Genomic DNA, 25,180 nt, shown 5'->3' with positions numbered 1-25,180 from the left:
ATGAGCAAAGTCAGTAACATGGAAGCTGTTAACTGAAGCTCAGCTAGCGTAATTGGTGATGATTGATTATTGTTGCTATGACAAAGATTGCAAAGATACCCCCTCCAAACACAGGAATGGCTGCCATCAGGCACTGAAGCAACACTTCTGTGGGAATCCTGTCTTATTTGGCAGTGTTGCATCACAGTGAGTTTTCAAGCTGGCTCACAAGTTTGCACATCATCCCCGTGCTTTACTTTCTCGTGCTATCAAACCATGCTAGGTAACTTAAAGATGGTCACTAAGTGATGCCCAGTGTCTAATGATCGACATGGGATTGGTTAAATACTAAATGATTTTCTCTGTGGGAACATTTTAAATCCCTGAAATCTTACAATGTGACATCCAGGGAGTGGGAGAGAGGCAGTGCTGGAGGAGGTTCACAGGGAGAGGGCCTCGAAGGCAAGATCAGCCTAATTTTAATCAGACACAGTTTTTGTCATTTATTCCCAGATGTTTACAATCATACCTCACGTTTGAGGTATGATTGTAAACAACATGCATCAGCATGTAACAACATGCATCCACTTCCAGATGTACGATTCACAGGGGGAAACACCTGAGCGAGAAACATCGTGGTACGGTCTCACCTATCTGTTTTTTCTCCTCCTCAGTCAGGGCTCGTTTTGCACGCACGACGGCAGTACACAGCTGATCTGAAACACATTAACCGCAAACCGCAAGTGAGCCATGGAGCGTTTTAAGCTGCCACAGTGCCTTACTTCACTCATTTGTTTGCTGACTGACGTACTGCTGGTTGAGGGTGCGGCGTTGGCATTGGTGATGAAGGTGAGGCCGGCCAGTCGGAAAACATCTGCGCTGTCTTTACCGCCGCCTCCACCGCAGCCCAGGTCACTCTGCTCAATGTGACGAAAAACCTGCGGGCCACCGTACATCCTGTTAAATCTCAGCGTGTGGTAAATAACTCAGAGGGAGAAAATATCATTCAGGACAGTCTCTCAAAAGAAGAAAACGATGTCAAGACAAAATCTCTACAAATGACATGATCGTTTGTTGTTTCGTGCTCTAGGTGCATCTGTTTTTAAATGATGAAGCAAAGCAAATTTCCATGGATAAAATGGGATGGTTTCTGGGTTACCATGGAAACAGGGTCTTGGTAGTTGGGTCGTAGGGTAAAGATGGCGGAGTCGACAGCGGACAGAGCTACGAGGCCATCCGCACTGGCTCTGACATTCAGCTGGAGGTTTTCTTTAGGCTTGTACTGCACTTTATTCAAAGATAGGTCAGTCTAACACACACACACACACACACACACACACACACACACACACACACACACACACAGTAAATTATCTGTTAATCCTTCATGCCTTCATGCATTAAACCGATATGAAAAAATATTTGTATTGATGACAGATATGCTGTAAAATTTACATTGGTTATTTTTATTTTCTTATATGATTTTGGTCCTTAAAACTAAGTACAAAAATAAAATATGTGTAGGAAAGAACAGTGATCTAAGAAAATACACAAAAATGTAAGCTACACACACCTGGAACTGGCTCATAGGAAAGAAAGAGTTATAGTATGTACCAGAGCAGAGGTGGCAAAAGTACAGTATATTCTGTACTTAAGCAGATGTACTGATACTTGTATTAAAAATACTCTGGTAAAAGGTTAAGTATTCAACTTCTTTATTCAAGTAAAAGTGTAAAAGTACAGGCTCTGAAATTTACTCAAAGTAAGAAAGTAAAAGTAGCTCTTTGGAGGACGTTTCTACCTGCTACTTTTGGGCAAAGCTAACTGACCCACGTGCTATATTAATGTAATAATAAAACAATATTATTACATGAGAATATAAACTTTATTTCAATCTAAATTCTAATTCTAATGAATGCATTCAGTTTGAACACTGTTATGTAGAACATTGAGCTGCCAGGCATCAACTAACAGCTAACACCTGGCTAAGGTGCAGTAAAGCCAGCTGTGTGGTCTCACCTGATTCTAATACGTCCTGTACTCAGCATTAGGGCTGCACCAATCCAACATATTCCAGTGATAAGTGATATGCTAGCTTTAGGTTGGCCATGTTGTTTAGTGTGGTTTTTGATTTCACTTTAATTCCAGTCATGCTGAGCTTCAGCTCTTCTTGTGTGTTTATATTTTGGTTACTGGTTCATTTTTATCTTAAGGTTTTCATTCTTGTGTGTTTTGACTTTACACACGTCCTAATGATATGTTTCAGTCTTTAGTAACATTATATTGTAGGCCTTGTCCTGCTTTCCTTCTTCTTCTTGTCTCCTCAGTGTCTCCCAGTCTGTGCTCCCTCTGTTCATTCATGTGTTTGAGTCTTCTGTATCCTGGTCCCTGACTTCTTCTTGTTTAATGTTGTCCTTCATGTTTTAGTATTAGTTGGTCATTTCCTGTTTTACTTTGAAGAGTAGTTTTCTGTGTCTCATTCTAGTTGTACTTCCTCCTTGTGATTGGCTGTTCATCCCTGATTATTTGCACCTGTCACTAATTGTGTCTTCCTGGACCTCATCTGTGTCTTGTTTCCCAGTTAGACTCCTCCCTTTGCTCTTTGTTTTGGCCTCTGCTCTGAGTTTTGCCCCTGGGTTACTTTGCACCCGTCTTTTTGGACTCCTGCTTCCTGCACTCTGGGTCCTCTTCACCTCCAAATATCAAGACAAAGAGTCAAACCTTTCATCCACGTGGGAAGACCCTTACACATTAGCATCAAACCAGTCAGGTACACAGGTCTTTAGAGCACTAACTTCATCTCACACCTAGTGCATCATCCCCACAGCACCTCTCCGCTCACCTGAACCATTTTCCCACAGTGTTGGGGTCTCTCATGTTTCTGATGTCATTATCTGTTGTCATTATTTCATGGCTAGGTCTGGTTTCAGGTATGTTTACCTTGCTAGACCCTCTGTTTGAACACAATACAATACAGCAAACTTTGGAACAGGGTCACAGGTTTCTTTATGTTGTTGTACCTGGAGTCCGTTGACACATTTGTCTTTGACATCCAGCCACACAGAGTCAGCCACCAGCTCAGACGTCCCTTCTCCAAACAGGATGTAGTAGACCAGCAGCCTGATGGACGGCACCATGTCAGAAGTCACATGAAAGTTCAATCTCTGTTTGTTATCAGCAGTGGAGAGGAACTTCTCACTGCCAAAGTGCACCACCTTCCCTTTAGAGATCACCTGAGGAAATGCAGCACGATGTCATGAGAAATAATACAAACAGGAGAAAGATCAGCATCAGGTGGCATCTTCTCCTCACCAGGTAACTGATGGCTCTGATGGGAATGTAGGACGGCGTGGCCGAGTACACGCTAAGACTTGCTAGTTGTCCCACCCGGAGGCCGGGGCCGGTCAGCGGGGTGTCAATGTAGAGATAACGCTGGTTTGGTGAGTAATAAGCTACTGACGTCAGACTGAGACTGCTCTGACTGGCTGCTGGGAGGGTGGAGTCCTCTGTCTGAAACTGTGTCAACAAAAACACAAAAGGTAAACAATGGCAAGTAAAGAAGTACACAAAGAAGACATGAAAACACCAAGAAAAGCAAGTAAACAAAGACAATTAAACAACTAAAAGCAAACAAGAAACAGAGGTAAACATAACAACTGAACAGACGTACGAAAAGGACAGGTAAAATAATTAAACAACACAGAATTAAACAAAAAGTTAGGAATAAGAAGAAATGTAAACTTGAGAATAAGAATACAAGAATAAGTAAACAATAAGAAATGAAGAAGAAGACAGCAACACAAAACAAGTAAAAAAAACATCATGCAATCAACAAATAAACAGCATCATCACAAGTAAACATCCAGTAAACAACTACATGTTAAAACACAAATAAACAAAAACAACTAGGCAGCAACACGAAGAAGAAGCCAAGCAAATAAGAAAACAAACAAACAATGCTACGTAAACAACATGTAAATAAGAAACTACAAGCAAACAACAAAATTCAAACAAACTTTGTGAGCAACATTTCATAATCAACCTAACATAAATAATGAGTAAACGTCGCACATGCAGAAAACGAGATCTGAGTAACACTTCCTGTCTGCTTTCTTTTGTTGTTCTTATCCCGTTTTGGTCGTTGTTGTTGTTTCAGTTACTGTTTGGGGAGCTTTTCTTTGTTTCCTGTAATGTTTGTGTTAGACTGCCTCATGTTAAAAGAACAGTCAGTGCTATGGTCTCCTGGTTAACTGTGGTTGGAGATCCAACATAAACTGCACCACACAAGTTGTATTTTAACTAAATGAAGCAATGTTTACCTGTATTCTCCCAAGATATAAATGAATGCATACAAATACTGAGAGAAACAGAGAGAGAAAGAGAATGGTGAGTAACAGACAGATGCTGGTAAACCACCATTACCACCCACCATAAGAACAGCCCTGACTCCATCAGTAGGGATGTTACAGATGAAGTAAGCGAGGCCATCCGAGCTGCTGGTGGAGCTCTCGGTACAGGACATGTCCTCGGAGTCCCTCCCCTGTCTGAAGAGCTGTCGCTCCACAAGCCTGACTTGAATATTTCTCACTGGCTTGTCCAGGTGATCCTTCACCAACACCTGTAGAGACAAAGTGAAACTGCAAAATGGCCAAATTGCTTTAAAATCAAGTTTAATTAATTAACTGTATTCGTGTTAGTTGCAGCTGCCTATAACTCGCCAGATTTTACATGATTAAATTTCCTTATAATCCTATGGGTTCAAGGTGGGGTTGGGAATAGATCAGGGATCGGCTCTGAGCCTGTTCTTCTTTGCAGTGGTGATAGACAGGTTGACTGATGATGTTTACAGAGGACATTGTGAGCTGTAGTGAGACTAGGGAGCAAGTGGATAATAGACTGGAGAAGTGGAGGTATGCTCTGGAGAGAAGAAGAATGAAAGTCAGAGGGAGACAGGTGGAAAGGTGAAGATGCAAAGAAGAGAAGTAGTAAAAGTAGATGAGTTTAAATACCTGGGGTCAACCATCCAAAGACAGGTGAAGAAGAGAGTGCAGGCAGTGGGTGGAGATGAGTGTCAGGGGCGATTTGTGACAGAAGGACAGGAATAAAAGTGAAAGGGAAAGTTTGCAAGATGGTAGTGAGACCTGCTATGATGTATGGTTTGGACTTGGTGGCACTGACACAAAGACAGGAGGCCGAGCCGGAGATGCTGAGGTCTTCATTGGGAGTGAATAGGATGGAAAGGATTAATTCAGTTCAATTCAGTTTTTTTTACCAAATCACAACAAACAGTTGCCGCAAGCCGCTTTACATTTTAAGGTAAAGACCCTACAATAATACAGAGAAAACACATCAGTCAAAACGACCCCCTGTGAGCAGCACTAGGCGACAGTGGGAAGGAAAAACTCCCTTTTAACAGGAAGAAACCTCCAGCAGAACCAGGCTCAGGGAGGGGCAGTCATCTGCTGTGACTGGTTGGGCGGAGGGGAGAGAAAAGACATGCTGTGGAAGAGAGCCAGAGATTAATAACAATTAATGATTAAATGCAGACTGAAGTATAAACAGAGTGAAAAGAGGTGAATGAAGAAAAACTACTCATGGGCATCATGGGAACTAAACCGCAGCTTAAAACTATTGGAGTGTAAATAAGGGATGGTTCAGGGTCACCTGATCCAGCCCTAACTTTAAGCTTTATCATAAAGGAAAGTTTTAATCCTAATCTTAAAAATAGAGAGGGTCTGTATCCTGAATCCAAGCTGGGAGCTGGTTCCACAGAAAAGGGGCCTGAAAGCTGAAGGCTCTGCCTCCCATTCTACTTTTAAGTATCCTAGGAACCACAAGTAAGCCAGCAATCTGAGAGCGAAGTGCTCTATTGGGTGGTACGGTACTATAATGTCTTTAAGATAAGATGGGGCCTGATTATTCAAGACCTTTACAGTACTGTTTCTGTACTGTGATGAATTCTGAAACCTGACTGAAACTCTTCAAATAAACCGTTCCTCTGCAGATGATCAGTTAGCTGTTTTACAACTACTCTTTCAAGGATTTTGGAGAGAAAAGAAAGGTTGGAGATTGGCCTATAATTACAGTGTATCACAAAAGTGAGTACACCCCTCACGTGTCTCCATATATTTAAGTATATCTTTTTCATGGGACAACACTGACAAAATGACACTTTGACACAATGAAAAGTAGTCTGTGTTAGGGTTTAATAGCGGTACCCGGGATTCCTGGGAAATGTGATCAGAACCATTTCCCGTTTCCCGGGAAACGTTAAGACGGGAAACCGGGAAAAAAAGTCGCGCACGTCGATTTGACTTTCAGAAAGAAAAGAAAGCTTCAGAATGTTAAATTTAAGGAAATACAGAGAGAAGGGTTCGTTTAATGCGAAAAGCATTACTCTTTGGAGTTTCAGGTACATTCAGCCTCCGTTTAAGGCTTCAGCCTTCATCTCAAGCGTTTTAATACAGGTATTACACAGTTGTACTTTTTTCCTCTTTAATTTGTTGAAATCGTAGGCAATGTGTTTAGCTTAAGGTATTTTGTATTATATAATTTTATATTATTATATATTACTATATTGCATTATATAGCCTATAAAATATGCCTGCCCTGAACAATAAAGAAATATCTGTTTAACTTCGAGTGTTTCTTTTCCTCGTTTGCAGCCGCTTACTAACAATCATGAATTAGGATACGGGCCTAATGTGTGAAGAAAGTATCATGAAATAGATTACTTTAACATATTTCGCTTTTTAAATGGAGTTGAGTAAAATGTATATTTTTTAGGCTATAAGGATTGGCCAGTTTTTCAAAAGACGATTCACAGCGAACCTACTTTAACCCTCAGACACGGTGTTATAAATTTGCTGTTGCCAGAATGGCAATGACCAAGTCGTAGTGCATTACTCAAGGCCCTGTGTTATGTCATATTATAGTGTAGTACGGTAGTTAACTTTTCAATGACTATTACAGCGTTCCACTGGTGGAGATATAGTGCAACAGATGTCGCCACGACAGCGTGGCTGAGCCTTTATCAATGCTGTGTGGAGATGAACCGTATTGTTTTGCACCAGCAGTTGTAAAATATCTTGGTATAATTCCATGTACAATGGAGGAATATTCGAATTATATTTGTTAAGGGAGTGTTGAGGAACGATATAACGCCGCATAGCTCGAGCACTCGAATGCCGAGATGTAGGTTTTATTGCATTAATCAAGCCGACGTTACCCCCTACTGGGCATAACAGGACATAGCTGGAAAGCTACCTCTACAGTATCAGAATAGGTTAAGCCCGACACAGGCTACAGAAGGCCTAATTAAAATTTAAAAAAAAAATAACCTTTTTCCCGGGATTCCCGGGAAATGGCTCGTCTTTTCCCGGGATTTGATTCATGTCATTTTCGGGAAAAATATTAAACCCTAGTCTGTGTGCAGCTTATATAACAGTCTTCATGTAGAGCAACAATTCGTCTTTTAAGATCCTCAGAGAGTTCTTTGCCATGTTGGAACTTTCAGTGACCAGTATGAGAGAGTGTGAGAGCTGTACTACAAAATTGAACACACCTGCTTCCTATGCACACCTGAGACCTAGTAACACTAATGAGTCACATGACATTTTTGAAGGGGAAATGACAAGCAGTGCTCAATTTGGACATTTACGGGTGTAGTCTCTTAGGGGTGTACTCATGTTTGTTGCCGCTGGTTTAGACATTAATGGCTGTATACAGAGTTATTTTGAGGGAAGAATACATTTACACTGTTATATAAGCTGCACACAGACTACTTTTCATTGTGTCATTTTGTCAGTGTTGTCCCATGAAAAGATATACTTAAATATCTGCAGAAATGTGAGGGGTATACTCACATTTGTGATACACAGCTGGGTCAGTGATGGCTTTTTAAGTAATGGTTTAATTATTGCCACCTTTAAAGCCTGTGGTATGTAGCCCATTAATAAAGACAGATTGAGCATATTAAGATCGAAGCATCAATTAACGGTAGGACTTCTTTGAGCAGTCTAGTAGGAATGGGGTCTAATGGACATGTCGATGTTTGGAGGAAGTAACTATTGATGTTAACTCAGAAAGCTCAATCAGAGAGGGTCTAAATAAATATTAGCAGTATTGAAAGTAGCTGAATACAAAGATACATCTGTGAGATGGTTCTGAATATTTTTTCCTCTAACAGTTAAAATTTTATTTTAAGAAATTAAATTAAGAAATCTGTGACGTCATTACTAGTTGAAGTTAAAGTTTGAGCCTGTCACACTCTCCACACTAAAGGAGGTGATTCACAATATGAGACCTGTAAACTCTCCCACAGACTGTGTTCCGTCTCGCCTTTTTAAAGAGGCTTTTGATTCAGTGGGACCAACTATCCTCGCTCTGATTAACAGTGCGCTTGCATCTGGTTGTGTTCCAGCTGCCTTTAAACATGCAGTTGTACAGCCTCTAATCAAGAAGAAGAACCTTGACCCTGATGTTCTTTCAAATTACAGACCAATTTCTAAATTACCATTTTTATCCAAGGTTCTTGAAAAAGTTGTTTTTAAGCAACTTCAAGCATTTTTAAGTGGACATGGAATGTGGGAAAAGTTTCAGTCAGGTTTTAGAATGCGTCACAGCACAGAGACGGCTCTTTTAAGAGTTTTTAACGATCTGCTTTTAACTGTGGACTCTGGTAGTCCTGCAGTTTTAGTACTTCTAGATCTGTCAGCTGCCTTTGACACTGTGGACCACGAGATCCTTCTATCCCGCCTAGAACATGAAATTGGCATTAAAGGCACGGTTCTGACTTGGTTCAGATCTTATCTTACTGATAGAAGTTTCTCTGTCCATCTAGGAAACTGTTTTTCTACCACAGCAAAGCTTTCTTGTGGAGTGCCTCAGGGGTCCATTCTGGGCCCAATTCTTTTCTCATTGTATATGTTGCCTCTAGGGTCGATTTTTAGGAAACATAATATTTGTTTCCACTGTTTTGCTGACGACATCCAGGTGTATATGCCCATCAAACTGAACAGCAGAGATCCATGGGAACCCCTGCTGAACTGTCTAAGTGACATCAAGTCCTGGATGAGAAACAATTTCCTAAATCTTAATGAAAGCAAAACCGAGGTCATATGCTTTGGTAAATTTGACCCCTCAAGCTACTCCTCTGGCACTCTGAGTCATTTGGCTCCTCACTGTCGTGATGCTGTGAAAAATCTGGGTGTCATTTTAGATAGTAGTTTTAAAATGGAGAAGCAAGTAAGTGCTGTTACCAAAATCAGTTTTTACCAACTCAGAGTCATTGCCAAGGTAAAACCTTATCTCCCGCAGCAGGACCTGGAAAAAGTTATTCATGCTTTTATTACTTCCCGCCTGGACTACTGTAATTCTCTGTACTTTGGCATAGATCAATCATCTGTGCGCCGCCTGCAGGTAGTCCAGAATGCGGCAGCTCGTCTTTTAACCGGTTTAAAAAAGCATGAACACATTACCCCAGTCCTGTCATCCCTTCACTGGCTCCCTGTCCGTTTTAGAATCGATTTTAAGATTTTATTGCTTACTTTTAAAGCCTTAAACGGACTGGCACCTTTGTATCTGTCTGAGCTGCTTCACTGTCACACCCCTGTAAGAGCTCTGAGGTCATCGAACCAGCTGCTCTTACAGAGGCCTAAAACTAGACTAAAACAGAGAGGTGATCGAGCTTTTGCAGCAGCAGCACCAAAGCTATGGAACGATCTACCTCTCCATATCCGCACAGCTCAGACGATACACACATTTAAATCTCTATTAAAAACACATTTCTTTTCTTTGGCATTTGGCTGCAGTGCTACCTCCTTTTAGATGATTGTTTTATGGTATTTTATGGTACTTGTTTTAAACGTTTTAATTTTTAATTTTCTTATGTTATTTATTGTTCTTAATGTTTTTATTTATTTATTTTTATTTTATTATTTTATTTATTTATTTATATATTTTTATTTTTATTTAGTATAGTCCTTGGGGTTACAGATCTTGTACAGCACTTTGGTCAACGTCGTTGTTTTAAATGTGCTTTATAAATAAACTTGACTTGACTTGACTTGACTTAAAGGAATACTCGGCTCTACAGAGCTCTGACTCTTTGTCAGCCTGGCTACAGTGCTGAAAACAAACCTGGGGTTGTTCTTATTTTCTTCAATCAATGATAAAGGGTAAGATATTCTAGGTTTTTTTTTGTTTGTTTGTTTTTTTTTAATAGAGCAACAACCTCATTGGTTGCTGATGTGAATTATTATTTTACCAAATTCATGTTTAGCCTTTAGTCAGCAGTTTCAGGTGTTCTTCTATGTCGCCTGCTCTGGCCCTCGTAAGACATCCGACTATGGTTGCTGGTGTCGCTAGCTTCACGTTTCTTAAATCGGGTGTGTCCACAAGTGGAGAAGAACAGATAGAGATGTGACTGGGTTGGTGGTGTACCTTCCTCCTCACAGTCACCCAGCCAGCCTGATTTCCCAGCTGCTCTGGATCTGCTCGGGAAAAGCTATTGGTGGCTAAGCTACCTTGGTCTGCACCGACTACAAGGGCCTGGCAAGCTACAGGAGTTTCCAGGGTGTGGAGCAGAGTCTCCAGTTCAGTTAGCCTAGCCTCCAAGGCTACAAATACAATATATTCATTTCAAGTATCGTTACTGATAAAGGAGGCCAAGGAGTAACTAAATGAAAGCAAAGAAGAATAGAGTTTAGAGAAAAGCAATGATGTTAAATGATTAGATTAGATTAGATTCGATTAGATTAGATTAGATTCAACTTTATTATCATTATACACAAGTATACAAGGAAAATACAAAGAATTGAAATTGCAGTTGTCACTTGTGCTACTTATGCTCCCATTGGCTGTTATGGGCAAATATTTTGGGGATGTGAAATGCTCCAAAAAAGCAGCAGTTGTGTTGTTGAAATTTGGTCTGATGTGCCACAATATGGGCCATCAAACAACCTTCAAATTACAAACTTTCTCCTGCTGAACAACCATCAGGTGCACTGGAACCACATGTTAAAAATAAAGAGACACACCTGAATCTTATAAGGAAGCCCAGGCTTGATAAATGGGGGCGTCGACACCAGGCTCAGGCTGTAAGGTGATTTGACAAACTTCACCGCAGCAAACTCTGTTTCCTGAATAATACCACCTGAGAAACAAAAACAGGTCCCCCACAAAGTAAGTATTTAAATAATTAAAATAGTCATGTCAAGAGCAGAGTGATCCGTGCATACCTTCGCTCTCCTCCACCAGTACAGCTATGTACAGGTACTTCCCCACCAGGCTGTTGAGGTCTTTTGGTCCATCGTGTTGGGACAGAATATTCTCCATGTTAATATTCACATCCACTTCACCCAATGGGGACAACTGAAGGGGACACACGCAAACAACACTTATAAGAAACATGGACCCAGATCTGAAAACAACAGATATGAGTTGATGAGAATCACCTGGAGGAGGACTGTGTGACTTTCTGAGCTAATTAGGCTGCTAGAATAAATTTTTCTTTTCTTCTTTCAACAGTATGCAGGCACAAGTCAAAGTGTCTCCAAACTTTTGACTGGTATGGTACATTTTCTTTAAAAAAGAAAAAACAGTGATCTTCTGCATTCTGCATTCTCAGCCCGAAATACTCTGGGTAAAGTGCAGATCTCAAGATTCTTGAAATGTGATCTGGTTCTCAAAAAACGCTAGCACCCTTTTGGTGGTAAGGAGTTCCTGAGTTGGACAGAAGCAAGTTTGCAAAGACCCCCTGGCTTCAGAACCTGACTATCCCAATGAAGTCCATTTGAATGAGGACTACTTAAACTAGGATTACAGGTCAGGACAGGTCTGTCCCTATAAGAACCCAAAACCTTAGCCGATTTAAATTGGACTGCCAGTCGCTTCAAAATATTCTCGATCTACAGCAAAACATCATTTCTAGCACTCTTGCCGTGCTTGGAAAACTTTCTAGAAGTCTCATTTTCTCTGAGATACACTCTGGATCTCCTCTGCCAAACAGTGACCCTTCAACTTCATTTTCAGTTTGGGGAAGTTGAAAGGCAGCCAAATGTTAGTAGGGCAGATGGAGGCAGACTGCGTGGGCACATTGGCATGATGGTGAAACCAGCTGCCATTGAGCCATTGCATTTCAGATCATTTGTGACAAACATGTTCTCTTCTGCAGCTCAGAACTTTGTTGAACTGTGAAATTGTGAGATATGACAAATCCCGACTCAAGACAGTTACTGCTGGGACCTGCTGCAATCACTTGACCGTGCAGTCCTCCTTTTATACATAACAGAAACAGTCACCTGACTTTTTGATTATCCTTGTTTTACTTTGAGCACATTATAACAAGGCAAACAACATTTTTCAGTGGCTCTCCTGTGGGTAACAGCTGGTACTTGGGAAAACATTGTTTAGGCCAGTGTTTCTCAAACTGTTTCCCACTGGTGGGGAAAAGTCATATGGAACAAATGTTGAACATCAGATACAGAGCATCTGATGGTGGAATGAGGAAATGTTAGCAGGTATGCAAGCACAGCGAGTACCAAAACTGTCCACCATCACCGTCTGCTGTGTAAATAAGAATAAGATAATAAGAAGAAAGCCTTCAGGGCTGGCAACAGGGAGGAGGTGAGAACGATCCAGAGGGAACTTAAAACAACAATTAGGGAGGCTAAAAACAATTATAGGAGGAAGCTGGAGCTGAAACTCCAGCAGAACAACATGAGGGAAGTATGGAGTGGAATAAGAACCATCACTGGCTTCAGGACCAGCAACAACAGGGGAATGGAGGGCAGTGTGGACAGGGCCAATGAGCTAAATCTGTTCTTTAACAGGTTTGACACTGCAGGCTCTGTCATCCCTCGTCCAGACAGCTCTGCTGCCGGTCTCCAGAAGTCCACTCCACCCCCACCCACCCCCACACTTCACAATAGCCTGCTTCCTTCCTGTGATGGCCCTCTTGACGTCTCCACCCCTCCCCCACCCGCCACCTCTACAGTTAGTCTCACTGCTGACCAAGTGAGAAGACAACTTAAGAGACTCCACACAAACAAGGCTGCAGGCCCTGACGGGGTCTCCCCCAGGGTGCTTAAAGCCTGTGCCACCCAGCTTTGTGGAGTACTGCACCATGTCTTCAATATGAGCCTGGATCTTCAGAGGGTCCCTGTGATGTGGAAGACATCTTACATCGTTCCGGTCCCGAAGATGACGCGACCCAGTGACGTCAAGGATTACAGGCCAGTGGCACTGACTTCCCACATAATGAAGACCATGGAGAGGCTCGTCCTGGATCAGCTCCGGCCCATGGTCCAGTCATTTCTGGACCCCCTCCAGTTCGCCTACCAGCCCCGCCTGGGAGTTGAGAACGCCATTATCTACCTGATAAACCGAGTCTATGCTTACCTAGATAAGCCGGCCAGCACTGTGAGGGTCATGTTCTTTGACTTCTCAAGTGCATTCAACACCATTCAGCCTGCTCTTCTGGGTGATAAGTAGACAGCGATGCAGGTAGATGTCCCCCTTGTGTCCTGGATTGTTGACTACCTGACTGGCAGACCACAGTATGTACGCCTGCAGCACTGTGTGTCTGACAGAGTAGTTAGCAACACTGGAGCCCCACAAGGGACTGTCCTCTCTCCCTTCCTCTTCACCCTCTACACCACAGACTTCAGCTACTGCTCAGAGACCTGCCATCTTCAAAAGTTTTCTGATGACTCTGCAATAGTTGGATGTATCAGCAGGGGTCATGAGGATGAGTAAAGGAGGACAGTGAAGGACTTTGTCACATGGTGCAAGGGGAACCATCTAGAGCTCAACGTGACAAAGACAAAGGAACTGGTGGTGGACTTGAGGAAAGACAAGGCACCGGTGGCCCCTATGTCCATCGGGAGGGTCAGTGTGGACACCGTAGAGGACTACAAATATCTGGGAGTACACATTGACAACAAACTGGACTGGGCTAAGAACACTCATGCCCTCTAAAGGAAGGGCCAAAGTCGTCTCTATTTTCTGAGACGCCTGAGGTCCTTCAACATCTGCCGGACTATGCTCAGGATCTTCTATGAGTCTGTGGTGGCGAGTGCCATCCTCTATGCTGTTGCATGCTGGGGCAGCAGACTGAGGGCAGCAGACGCCAACAGACTCAATAAACTGATCCACAAAGCCAGTGATGTGGTGGGAGTGGAGCTGGATTCGCTTATGGCAGTGTCGGAGAGGAGGATGCTGTCTAAGCTGCAGGCCATTATGAACAATGGCTCCCACCCACTCTACAACACAGTGATGGGACACAGGAGCACATTCAGTGCAAGACTCATCCCACCAAAATGCACCACAGAGCGCCACAGGAGGTCATTTCTACCTGTGGCCATCAGACTCTATAACTCCTCCCTTAATAGATGACATTGTGGTTCATCAGTGTCATTCATTTATCAGTATTCAATTGTACATAAAATTGTTTAAATTTCCACATACATTGTACATACACTTATACATTGTACAAAAAGGACTGTGCATATATATATATATATAATGACACCTATTTAAAAATTTTTTTTTTTTTGCACTCACAAGTTTCATATGTGTATAGATTTAGATGTGTTTATAGTCAAATTATCTCTTTAGTCTTTATATTTTTATGCCTTAGTGTATGTTATTGTGTTTTTGGTTTACTCGTCTAAATGAAACGGTTGCAGCTGTAACAACAGAAATTTCCCTCTGGGATCAATAAAGTATTCTGATTCTGATTCTGATAAATAGAGCCGTCGCTTTGCCCTTCGCCACCGAGGGGGATCCCCCCTCCTGGACCGCGCTTTACGTGGAGCATGAAAAGATTTGATCCAGTGAAGTGGGGCATGATGGAAAAGTCTGAGAACCACTGGTTTAGATATACTGTATTTGGGGTCACATCATCAGAAATGATCTCTGTGATGATGATGCAAAAGCAAATATTCTAAATTCTACAGGTGTACATATGATGTTAAAATAGCTCTACTTCCAGCCTGTTTGTGTATTATACAGCACGTTTACGATGGACTTACAGTATATCAAATGAAAAAGCTTCAGGTGGAATTAATGACGCATTCACACCTAATGTCCGTGACAGTAATGTTCTTACTTTTCATGATTTGCTGAGAAATTTCATCCATAAATTTATGTGCTGATTGACTGATTCAGAAAATCTGCTCCAAAAAGTTTTAACTGAACCTTCTTTAAATGATACAAGATATTTTTCCTGCTTCTACAAAGACTGGAATAATTGTCTGTTTATTCTGTAATAGCTGATGATTGGGTTTTTGTTATTTTTTATTTAAATGGACAATAATCTCTGAAATAAATTAAAGTTATTATTGGTATACAAATCTAAATCTTTTAAAAACCATGAGATTAATAAACCAGCCGTCCTGAAAAAGTGAAACATTTTGATACCTGAACAGTTTCTGTAAAAGTATGCAGGAGAAATGCACAAAAACATGTGGAAGAATAAAGGATAACAACAGCAACTAATAATAATATTAATATTAATAATAATAATAATAATAGTATTTATGTCTCTTACACTTTCTCTGATGACAGAGTTTGAGATGATAACTGGAGGATTTTTTCCGCTAACATAGCCATAGCGCAGAAACACCTCACCATCATCCACTGGAGCACCATGGAGATACCTGGGACAGGTAAAATACCAGCTGAGTGTAACTGACAGCATCAAATTATTTAAAAGTTTTAAAATGGCGTTGGGATGTTTATTTACTTGGCGGAGACCTTGAAGTTGAAATTAGTGAAGAAATTGTGACTGATGTAGTTTGCTTCTGGTTCCACAAGGATGGAGATACTGGGAAGAACTGATGCAGAATGAAAGCAGTTAATAATTTATGTTTTACGCTTCATAATTTATCATCAGTTTGGCTCATGAGATTTTAATATACCATATTCTCTAACTTCAAAGTCAGTTGTTGCAGTTGTGGTGAAATCATTTGAGTAAGAAGCTTCAATGGACCAAATCCCCAACCTGGAATCACAACCTGGAATTAGTGTAAATACACATGTGTGTGTAGTTTATTGTTTTTATTTATTTTCATTTCTTACTTTGGGTTGATGGGGATCTTGAAAGGGTTTTGGAGAGATGGGATTCCATTGTTCACATCAACCATCTCCACAATGTCCACTGTGGTACGATCTGGGTCCTGCAGGGGGGGCGTGTAGGATATTATGAAACAGGTCGCAACATATCAGTGCCCCCTTCAGGTACATGTGACATCTTCCCACTCACCTTAAAGGTCAGGAAGACGCTGCGATTAGCTGGCCTCAGCTCCTGGTTCAAGGAGAATGCCCTCACTTTCACTGGACACAGAAACACAGCCAAAAATGAGTGGACAGAGAACAGCTTTTTTTAAATCTTATTTAACCACTTTAATTTATTCAGATAATGGGGAACCTAAATGAGGACCATCTGAATTTTTGAAGGAATTAGAACTATCTAAGTAGGTAAACCAGGACAAAGACAACCTGAAAGATAAAAACTGACCCTGAGCTGTCCTCTTGTGCCATATCCCTGTTCCTGTAGCCTACTTATCATCAGTATGTCCTGGTTCCTCAACACCTGACAAAGACCCGAGCAGTGTCTGAGCTGGTATGGCTTCAGTTATATATATCTTCCAAGGTAGGTGGGAGGGGTAGAGGTGGGAGGCCTAGCCTGGGGGACACTTACTGTATACATGCCCTGGGTGGTATTCGACCTATTGTTCCAAAGACAGTAGTGTCCCCACTGCTGTTCAGCATTGGCCTGAAGCCGCTCAGCCAGATCATTAACAAGACTGGCTACGTATACCAACTACTACAACTACAACTGAGCAAACATCAGCCACCTCCTCTACATGGATGACATCATGCTGTATGCCAGATGTGAACTGATCCACACCAGTAGGATCTACAGCACTGACATCACAATGTCATTCGGACTGGAGAAATGTAATCAATTGGTTAACAAAGACGGGCAAGGTAGTCAGAACTGAGGGGATTGCACTACCAGTGGGCAACATTGCAGTCACTGAGGACAGCTACAAAAACCTTGGATTTCCACAGGAAAATGGGAACCATCAAGAAGCCGCTAGGAAATCTGGAAGCACCAAATACCTAGAGAGAGTAAGGTAAGTCCTGAGGCATCAAGTGAATGGGAAAAACACTTGGTGGCACTCACTAGGTGTTGGCTCTCACTGCAGTATCACTTCCTTTTCCTGTTCCAGCACTGTAGAGGGCTTTTTATAGAGCAACAAACTGTTTTTCCATTTGTGTTGCGGCTTTTGTATTTGACCTGACACCTCTGGGCCACCGTTCAGTTCAGTTCAGTTCAGTTCAGTTCAGTTCAGTTCAGTTCAGTTCAATTCAATTCAATTCAATTCAATTCAGTTCAGTTCAGTTCAGTTCAGTTCAGTTCAGTTCAATTCAATTCAATTCAATTCAATTCAGTTCAATTCAGTTCAGTTCAGTTCAATTCAATTCAATTCAATTCAATTCAACTCAACTCAACTCAACTCGTCTTGAGGTGCTTTATATTGTAGGTAACAATGCTACAAATAAAACAAGTTTTTCAATTTTCCAATTAGGGTGGAGTCAGAGTTTCAAATTCAAATTGAATTAAAACTCTGTCTGTTTTACTCTTTGGTGCATTTGAGGATGCTATATTGATATTTCTTTGTGAATTTTTATGCTTAAATAGTTTTTTGCTGGTTTTTGGTGGTCTGGGAGCAGGCACAGGGGATTTGGGGGGGATGGCAGGAGGACAGAAGCTGCAGAGAGGCGTGTTACTGCAACTGCAACTCTGCTTCCTGGTCTCAACCCTGGATACACACACACACACACACACACACACACACATACACACACAAACCAAATAAATTGTTAGGTGGGGTCAATGAAGTTAACCATAGTTGTGTTGTTGTTTAGTGAGTGAACCTCATTTTGAGTTGGGCCTTGTTGAGTAGCTACTTTTTGTATTTCCTTATATCATTTTACTGTAGTTACGGACATTGTTGATGATTTTTTTATTCAGTTTTTACACTTTTGCCTTTCTGCCTCACTGCTTGGTCCCTGAAAACACTGCATGATCTCTCATCACTGCTAGTCTCTTCCTTTGTGCACACAGGAGATCACATGCACATGGGAACTCTTTAGAGCCGTCATATCATCTGTACAACATACTAAACCCTCTAGCCTCAGATCCTCATCTCAGTTTGCGGGTTTATGAGCAGATAAGGACCACCTGAACAAAGACCATCCTAACTTTGTGCTTTCCAAGCTGTGATGTAGGGCTGTGTCCAGCTACCTGAGTCTAAAGATCGATTATAAAGCATAAGATTAATAAGGAGAAGGCTGCGGCCTGAACTGGGACAAACTTGTCTCACCACTCTGAAGCGGTGTGTACAGCGGTTTGTCGGTTTGGATGAACAGGAAGCCATTGGCACGATTGATGGGCACAGACTGGTGCTGGTTGATCATATCTGATTGCACATGGAGAACCACATCAGTCACACTCTTGTCTAACTGGTTTGGGTATAGCTGGAGAGACAACAAAAGGAAGTGACATCATCATTATTTCAGATGCTTTCAGATAAACCGCAGGTGCTAGCCTGTATGCGTCATGTCTCACCCGGACTTTGGCATCAGCCTGGTGGTTATTTTGTGCGTTGAGGGTCACAACTTCCCGAGCCAGAACCTTGTGATTTGGAGCCATCGATGTCTTCAGGAACACGTAGACGGTGACCTCATCTGTAAAACCAAACAGCTGCACCACCACGGTCTCCAGGGCGTCCAAGCGGAACGAGAGAGGCGCTGATATCAGATACCTGAGAGGGCAGATGTTTTAATGTGGCGCATGTTTGTGTTGTTATTAGTGTGTATCATTAGTTTGGTATTTTTACCTTTGTCTTTAGTGGCTTACATTGTAATATTTGCACATATGCATTGCCGATTTTATTCTCTTTGTAAACTGGAATGACTGCTCTTTGTACACCTCCAGTGTGTGTACATGCACGTCTATCCAGACTTGTATGAATTATGAATTTGATTTGAAAAAAGTGTATTCATGCTATGCCGGTGTTCTGCATTTACTTTAATGAGTCAAATACAAAAATAATTGTCCTCCAGTGACTCAGAGCTAACACTCCATGCAAGCCAAGAGCTACTTTCTCACCAAACATCCCTGGAAGTTCAAGATTCTCAATGTGGGAACTTTCCAACAAGTTTCAATTCAATTCAATTCAATTTTATTTATATAGCACCAAATCACAACAAACTGTCGCCTCAAGGCGCTTTGTATTGTGGGTAAAGACCCTACAATAATACAGAGAAAACCCAACAGTCAAAACGACCCCCTATGAACAAGCACTTGGCGACAGTGGAAAGGAAAAACTCCCTTTTAACAGGAAGAAACCTCCAGCAGAACCAGGCTCAGGGAGGGGCAGTCATCTGCCGCGACCGGTTGGGCTGAGGGGAGAGAAAGACATGCTGTGGAAGAGAGCCAGAGATTAATATCAATTAATGATTAAATGCAGAGTGGAGTATAAACAAAGTAAATAAGGTGAATGAGAGACAGTGCATTATGTGAACCCCCCAGCAGACTAGGCCTATAGCAGCATAACTAAGGGATGGTTCAGGGTCACCTGATCCAGCCCTAACTATAAGCTTTATCATAAAGGAAAGTTTTAAGCCTAATCTTAAAAATAGAGAGGGTGTCTGTCTCCCGAATCCAAGCTGGAAGCTGGTTCCACAGAAGAGGCGCCTGAAAGCTGAAGGCTCTGCCTCCCATTCTACTCTGAAGTATCCGAGGAACCACAAGTAAGCCAGCAGTCTGAGAGCGAAGTGCTCTGTTGGGGTGATATGGTACTATGAGGTCTTTGAGATAAGATGGTGCCTGATTATTCAAGACCTTGTATGTGAGGAGAAGGATTTTAAATTCTATTCTAGATTTAACAGGGAGCCAATGAAGAGAAGCCAATATGGGAGAAATCTGCTCTCTCTTTCTAGTCCCTGTCAGTACTCTAGCTGCAGCATTTTGGATCAGCTGAAGGCTTTTCAGGGAGCTTTTAGGACAGCCTGATAATAATGAATTACAATAGTCCAGTCTAGAAGTAATAAATGCATGAATTAGCTTTTCAGCATCACTCTGAGAAAGGATGTTTCTAATTTTAGAAATATTGTGCAAATGCAAAAAAGCGGTCCTACATATTTGTTTAATATGTGCATTGAAGGACATATCCTGGTCAAAAATGACTCCAAGACTTCTCACAGTGTTACTGGAGGCCAAAGTAATGCCATCCAGAGTAAGTATCTGGTTAGACACCATGTTTCTAAGATTTGTGGGGCCGAGAACAAGAATTTCAGTTTTATCTGAATTTAGAAGCAGGAAATTAGAGGTCATCCAGGCCTTAATATCTTTAAGACATTCCTGCAGTTTAACTAATTGATGTGTGTCATCTGGCTTCATTGATAGGTAAAGCTGAGTATTATCTGCATAACAATGAAAATTGATGCAGTGCTTTCTAATAATACTGCCTAAGGGAAGCATGTATAATGTAAATAAAATTGGTCCTAGCACAGAACCCTGTGGAACTCCATAATTAACCTTAGTGTGTGAAGAAGACTCCCCATTTACATGAACAAATTGGAGTCTATGAGATAAATATGATTCAAACCACTGCAGTGCAGTACCTTTAATACCTATAGCAAGCTCTAATCTCTGTAATAAAATGTTATGGTCAACAGTATCAAAAGCTGCACTGAGGTCCAACAGGACAAGAACAGAGATGAGTCCACTGTCAGAGGCTCTAAGAAGATCATTTGTAACCTTCACTAATGCTGTTTCTGTACTGTGATGAATTCTGAAACCTGACTGAAAGTCTTCAAATAAACCGTTCCTCTGCAGATGATCAGTTAGCTGTTTTACAACTACTCTTTCAAGAATCTTTGAGAGAAAAGGAAGGTTGGAGATTGGCCTATAATTAGCTAAGACAGCTGGGTCAAGTGATGGCTTTTTAAGTAGAGGTTTAATTACAGCCACCTTGAAGGTCTGTGGTACATAGCCAACTAATAAAGACTGATTGATCATTTTTAAGATTGAAGCATCAATAATTGGAAAGACTTCTTTGAACAGTCTAGTAGGAATGGGATCTAACAAACATGTTGCTGGTTTGGAGGAAGTAACTATTGAAGTTAACTCTGAAAGATCAACTGGAGCCAAAGAGTCTAAACAAATACCAGCAGTGCTGAAAGCAGCCGAACATGAAGAATAATCTTTGAGATGGTTATGAATAATTTTTTCTCTAATGTCTAAAATTTTATTTGTAAAGAAATCCATGAAGTCATTACTAGTTAACGTGAAAGGAATACTCGGCTCTACAGAGCTCTGACTCTTTGTCAGCCTGGCTACAGTGCTGAAAAGAAACCTGGGGTTGTTCTTATTTTCTTCAATTAATGATGAATAGTAAGATGTCCTAGCTTTACGGAGGGTTTTTTTATAGAGCAACAAACTCTTTTTCCAGGCTAAATGAGCATCTTCTAATTTAGTGAGACGCCATTCCCTCTCCAGCTTTCGGGTTATCTGCTTTAAGCTGTGCGTTTGTGAATTATACCACGGAGTCAGGCACTTCTGATTTGAAGCTTTCCTTTTCAGAGGAGCCACAGTATCCAAAGTTATACGCAGTGAGGATGTAAAACTATTGACGAGATAATCGACCTCACTGGGAGCAGAGTTTAGGTAGCTGCTCTGCACTGTGTTGGCACATGGCACTGAAGAGCATAACAATGAAGGAATTAGATCCTTAAACTTAGTTACAGCACTTTCAGAAAGACTTCTACTGTAATAAAACTTATTCCCCACTGCTGTGTAATCCATTAAAGTAAATGTAAATGTTACTAAGAAATGATCAGACAGGAGGGAGCTTTCAGGGAATACTGTTAAGTCTTCAGTTTCTATGCCGTATGTTAGGACAAGATCCAGAGTATGATTAAAGTGGTGGGTGGGCTCCTTTACATTTTGAGAGAAGCCAATTGAATCTAACAATAGATTAAATGCAGTGTTGAGGCTGTCATTCTCAGCATCTACATGGATGTTAAAATCACCCACTATAATTATTTTATCTGATATGAGCACTAAATCAGATAAAAAGTCTGAGAAATCAGACAGAAACTCTGCGTAAGGACCAGGTGGACGATAGATAATAACAAATAAAACAGGTTTTTGATTTTCCCAATTAGGATGGACAAGACTAAGAGTCAGGCTTTCAAAAGAATGAAAACTTTGTCTGGGTCTTTGATTAATTAATAAGCTGGAATTGAAGATTGCAGCTACTCCTCCTCCTCGACCTGTGCTTCGAGCATTCTGACAGTTACTGTGACTCGGGGGTGTTGATTCATTTAAACTAACATATTCATCCTGCTGTAACCAGGTTTCTGTAAGGCAGAATAAATCAATACGTTGATCAATTATTAAATCATTTACTAATAGGGACTTGGAAGAGAGAGACCTAATGTTTAACAATCCACATTTAATTGTTTTATTTTTTGGTGCAGTTGATGAAGCTGTATTATTTATTGTTTTTGAATTTTTATGCTTAAATAGCTTTTTGCTGATTTTAGCTTTGGTTTTTGGTGGTCTGGGAGCAGGCACCGACTCTATGGGGATGGGGTTTTGGGGGGATGGCAGGAGGAGAGAAGCTGCAGAGAGGCGTGTAAGACTGCAACTCTGCTTCCTGGTCTCAAATAAATTTGGCCAGATTTCTAGAAATGAGAGCTGCTCCATCCAAAGTGGGATGGATGCCGTCTCTCCTAACAAGACCAGGTTTTCCCCAGAAACTTTGCCAATTATCTATGAAGCCCACGTCATTTTTTGGACACCACTCAGACAGCCAGCGATTCAAGGAGAACATGCGGCTAAACATGTCGCTCCTGGTCTGATTGGGGAGGGGCCCAGAGAAAACTACAGAGTCCGACATTGTTTTTGCAAAGTTACACACCGAGTCAATGTTAATTTTAGTGACCTCCGATTGGCGAAACCGGGTGTCATTACTGCCGACGTGAATAACGATCTTAACAAATCTACGATTAGCCTTAGCCAGCAGTTTCAAATTTCCATGAATGTCGCCTGCTCTGGCCCCTGGAAGACATTTGACTATGGTCGCCGGTGTCTCTAGCTTCACGTTTCTCCAAACAGAGTCGCCAATAACCAGAGTTTGTTCCTCGGCGGGTGTGTCGCCGAGTGGAGAAAAACGGTTAGAGACGTGAACAGGTTGGTGGTGTACCCGGGGCTTCTGCTTAGGACTACGCTTCCTCCTCACCGTCACCCAGCTGGCCTGTTTTCCCTGCTGCTCGGGATCTGCTGGGGGGGAGCTAACGGCGGCTAAGCTACCATGGTCCGCACCCGCTACAGGGGCCTGGCTAGAAGCAGGATTTTCCAGGGTGCGGAGCCGAGTCTCCAGTTCAGAAAGCCTGGCCTCCAGAGCTACAAACAGACTACATTTATTACAAGTACCGTTACTGCTAAAGGAGGCCGAGGAGTAACTAAACATGTGACACCCAGAGCAGGAAAGTGCAGAGAGACAGGAGAAGAAGCCATGCTGGTAGTGAGTCGGCTAAGGGCTAAGCTACTAGCTGAGCTAAGCTAGCGAATTTCTAAAAACAAATAAAGTGAGTAATGTGAATACAGGTGATTCAGCAAAGAGTATGCTATTTAAAGTAGGTGAAGATTACACTAAAATATGTTATTATCCAGATAAATCGAGTTATACAGATATAACAGCTAACAGACAGCAAAACACTGTGCTCCGAAACAGGAACAGGAAGTGATACAATACCGCAGTGAGAGCCAACACCAAGTGACAGCGCCACCCAATCCAAAGACGTTGTTTACCACAGCTGTTTGTAGATCTCTTCAAAGGTTTAAATGAACCTTTCAGGAACCTTTGCAGCCATCTCACTGTGGGTCTTAAAAATCTACTGGATGTAATTCTGGCTTATTTCAGCCTTCCGTAAACTGTTCTGTAGCTATAGTGTCACTATGTGTCATGCAAACATTGCCCTTTCTACGTGTGTTGTAGATCTTATGATTTAGAAGTAGAGAGCTCAGAAGTTCTGTAGCTTCATGTTGTGTTGAAGGACAGTGAAAAAAGACAAACTTATCTGATGCTGCAAATTTATAATGATGTTGCAAAAAAACTGTTTTGTACACCTATGCTGAAAGCTTCTGACCACCAGAATGTATGACCTTTGAGCAAGGGTGGTTTGGATTGGCTAACTCTCCCCGGGATGTACATGATCCACCTGGTTAAATGTGATTGGTCAAACGAACTTGAACTACAAGCAGAAACGGGAAAGCTTCTGGCACAAAATCCTTATCTGTTTATAGAGGTTATTGATTCTGTGGTCCATAACCTCTTAACATCCACCAGGTTGCCAGCGACCTGTTTGGAATAGATTCCCAGCTAGAATTTTCACCTGCATGGCATATCCAATATCTGGAAGATCAAACTGTAACTAAAATAATTTGACACGAAAGGCAAAACTGTCTAGTTTCTGGAGCTGGACTTCTTTGGCATATGGCTAAAATACAACCTAACCTTAACTCTTAGCTGTCCACTGGTGACCTGGTGGACAGTAAACAGAAATAATTTACTGTAATTCCTTCTGTGCATACCCCTGCAGGTGGACTTTAAATATCACATGAAAATGAACACAGCTGTTCAAGCCCCAAACAGCTGAAGAAGTAAATGTAAGGCTGCAGGGTAATAAAAAAATTAATTAACAAGTAATAATGCTTAAATAGACTTACGCCCTGGACTGAGCCTCCGTCCTACAGCAGAGAAGCCACACACACACAAGGAGGACATACACCTTCATCCTGAAGGTGAGTTAGGAAACAAACTGAGCTCTACAGAGATGCCGCTCACTGAGAAAACTGTCTGATAGCACCACACAGCTGGATGTTATAGTTATTAATCAACTCAGCTATTGGCAAATGCCTGAAAGTCATCAATAAAATAGGACAGAGTTAGGAGCTTCTCTGTTTGTGTGTATGTAGTGCTGAGTGTGTTTGTGTGTAACAAAGGTGAGTTTACTCAGGAGGGGTTTTCAGATCTTACCTAACAGTGTTGACACTGAGGTTATCAGCTCCTGAGTCAGACAAGTCCCATCAGAAAGCAAACAGTCTTCTCTT

The 25,180-nt window shown here is 41.6% G+C and overlaps 1 protein-coding gene across 1 annotated transcript in view; it reads right to left on the bottom strand.

Annotated features, from left to right (window-relative positions):
- Nucleotides 1–24,921, bottom strand: part of LOC115777858 (complement C5-like) — a 133,864-nt gene extending 108,943 nt beyond the window's left edge. Inside the window, exons 1-16 of the mRNA XM_030725869.1 lie at nucleotides 24,797–24,921; nucleotides 18,623–18,818; nucleotides 18,378–18,531; nucleotides 16,247–16,317; nucleotides 16,063–16,160; nucleotides 15,903–15,985; nucleotides 15,728–15,818; nucleotides 15,533–15,641; nucleotides 11,220–11,352; nucleotides 11,019–11,134; nucleotides 4,409–4,597; nucleotides 3,292–3,495; nucleotides 3,000–3,212; nucleotides 1,139–1,288; nucleotides 791–917; nucleotides 630–695 (exon numbers count right to left, since the gene is read on the bottom strand). Of these exons, the coding sequence (XP_030581729.1) occupies nucleotides 630–695; nucleotides 791–917; nucleotides 1,139–1,288; nucleotides 3,000–3,212; nucleotides 3,292–3,495; nucleotides 4,409–4,597; nucleotides 11,019–11,134; nucleotides 11,220–11,352; nucleotides 15,533–15,641; nucleotides 15,728–15,818; nucleotides 15,903–15,985; nucleotides 16,063–16,160; nucleotides 16,247–16,317; nucleotides 18,378–18,531; nucleotides 18,623–18,818; nucleotides 24,797–24,864 (2,068 nt within the window). The 5' untranslated portion in view covers nucleotides 24,865–24,921. The remainder of the gene's footprint in view (nucleotides 1–629; nucleotides 696–790; nucleotides 918–1,138; nucleotides 1,289–2,999; nucleotides 3,213–3,291; nucleotides 3,496–4,408; nucleotides 4,598–11,018; nucleotides 11,135–11,219; nucleotides 11,353–15,532; nucleotides 15,642–15,727; nucleotides 15,819–15,902; nucleotides 15,986–16,062; nucleotides 16,161–16,246; nucleotides 16,318–18,377; nucleotides 18,532–18,622; nucleotides 18,819–24,796) is intronic.
- Between the last annotated feature and the right edge of the window lie 259 nt (nucleotides 24,922–25,180).

This window comes from Archocentrus centrarchus, unplaced genomic scaffold, assembly GCF_007364275.1.
Source record: "Archocentrus centrarchus isolate MPI-CPG fArcCen1 unplaced genomic scaffold, fArcCen1 scaffold_82_ctg1, whole genome shotgun sequence".
Taxonomy (NCBI): domain Eukaryota; kingdom Metazoa; phylum Chordata; class Actinopteri; order Cichliformes; family Cichlidae; genus Archocentrus; species Archocentrus centrarchus.
Note: the sequence above shows the minus strand (reverse complement) of the source record. Positions and strands in the feature narration are given on the sequence as shown.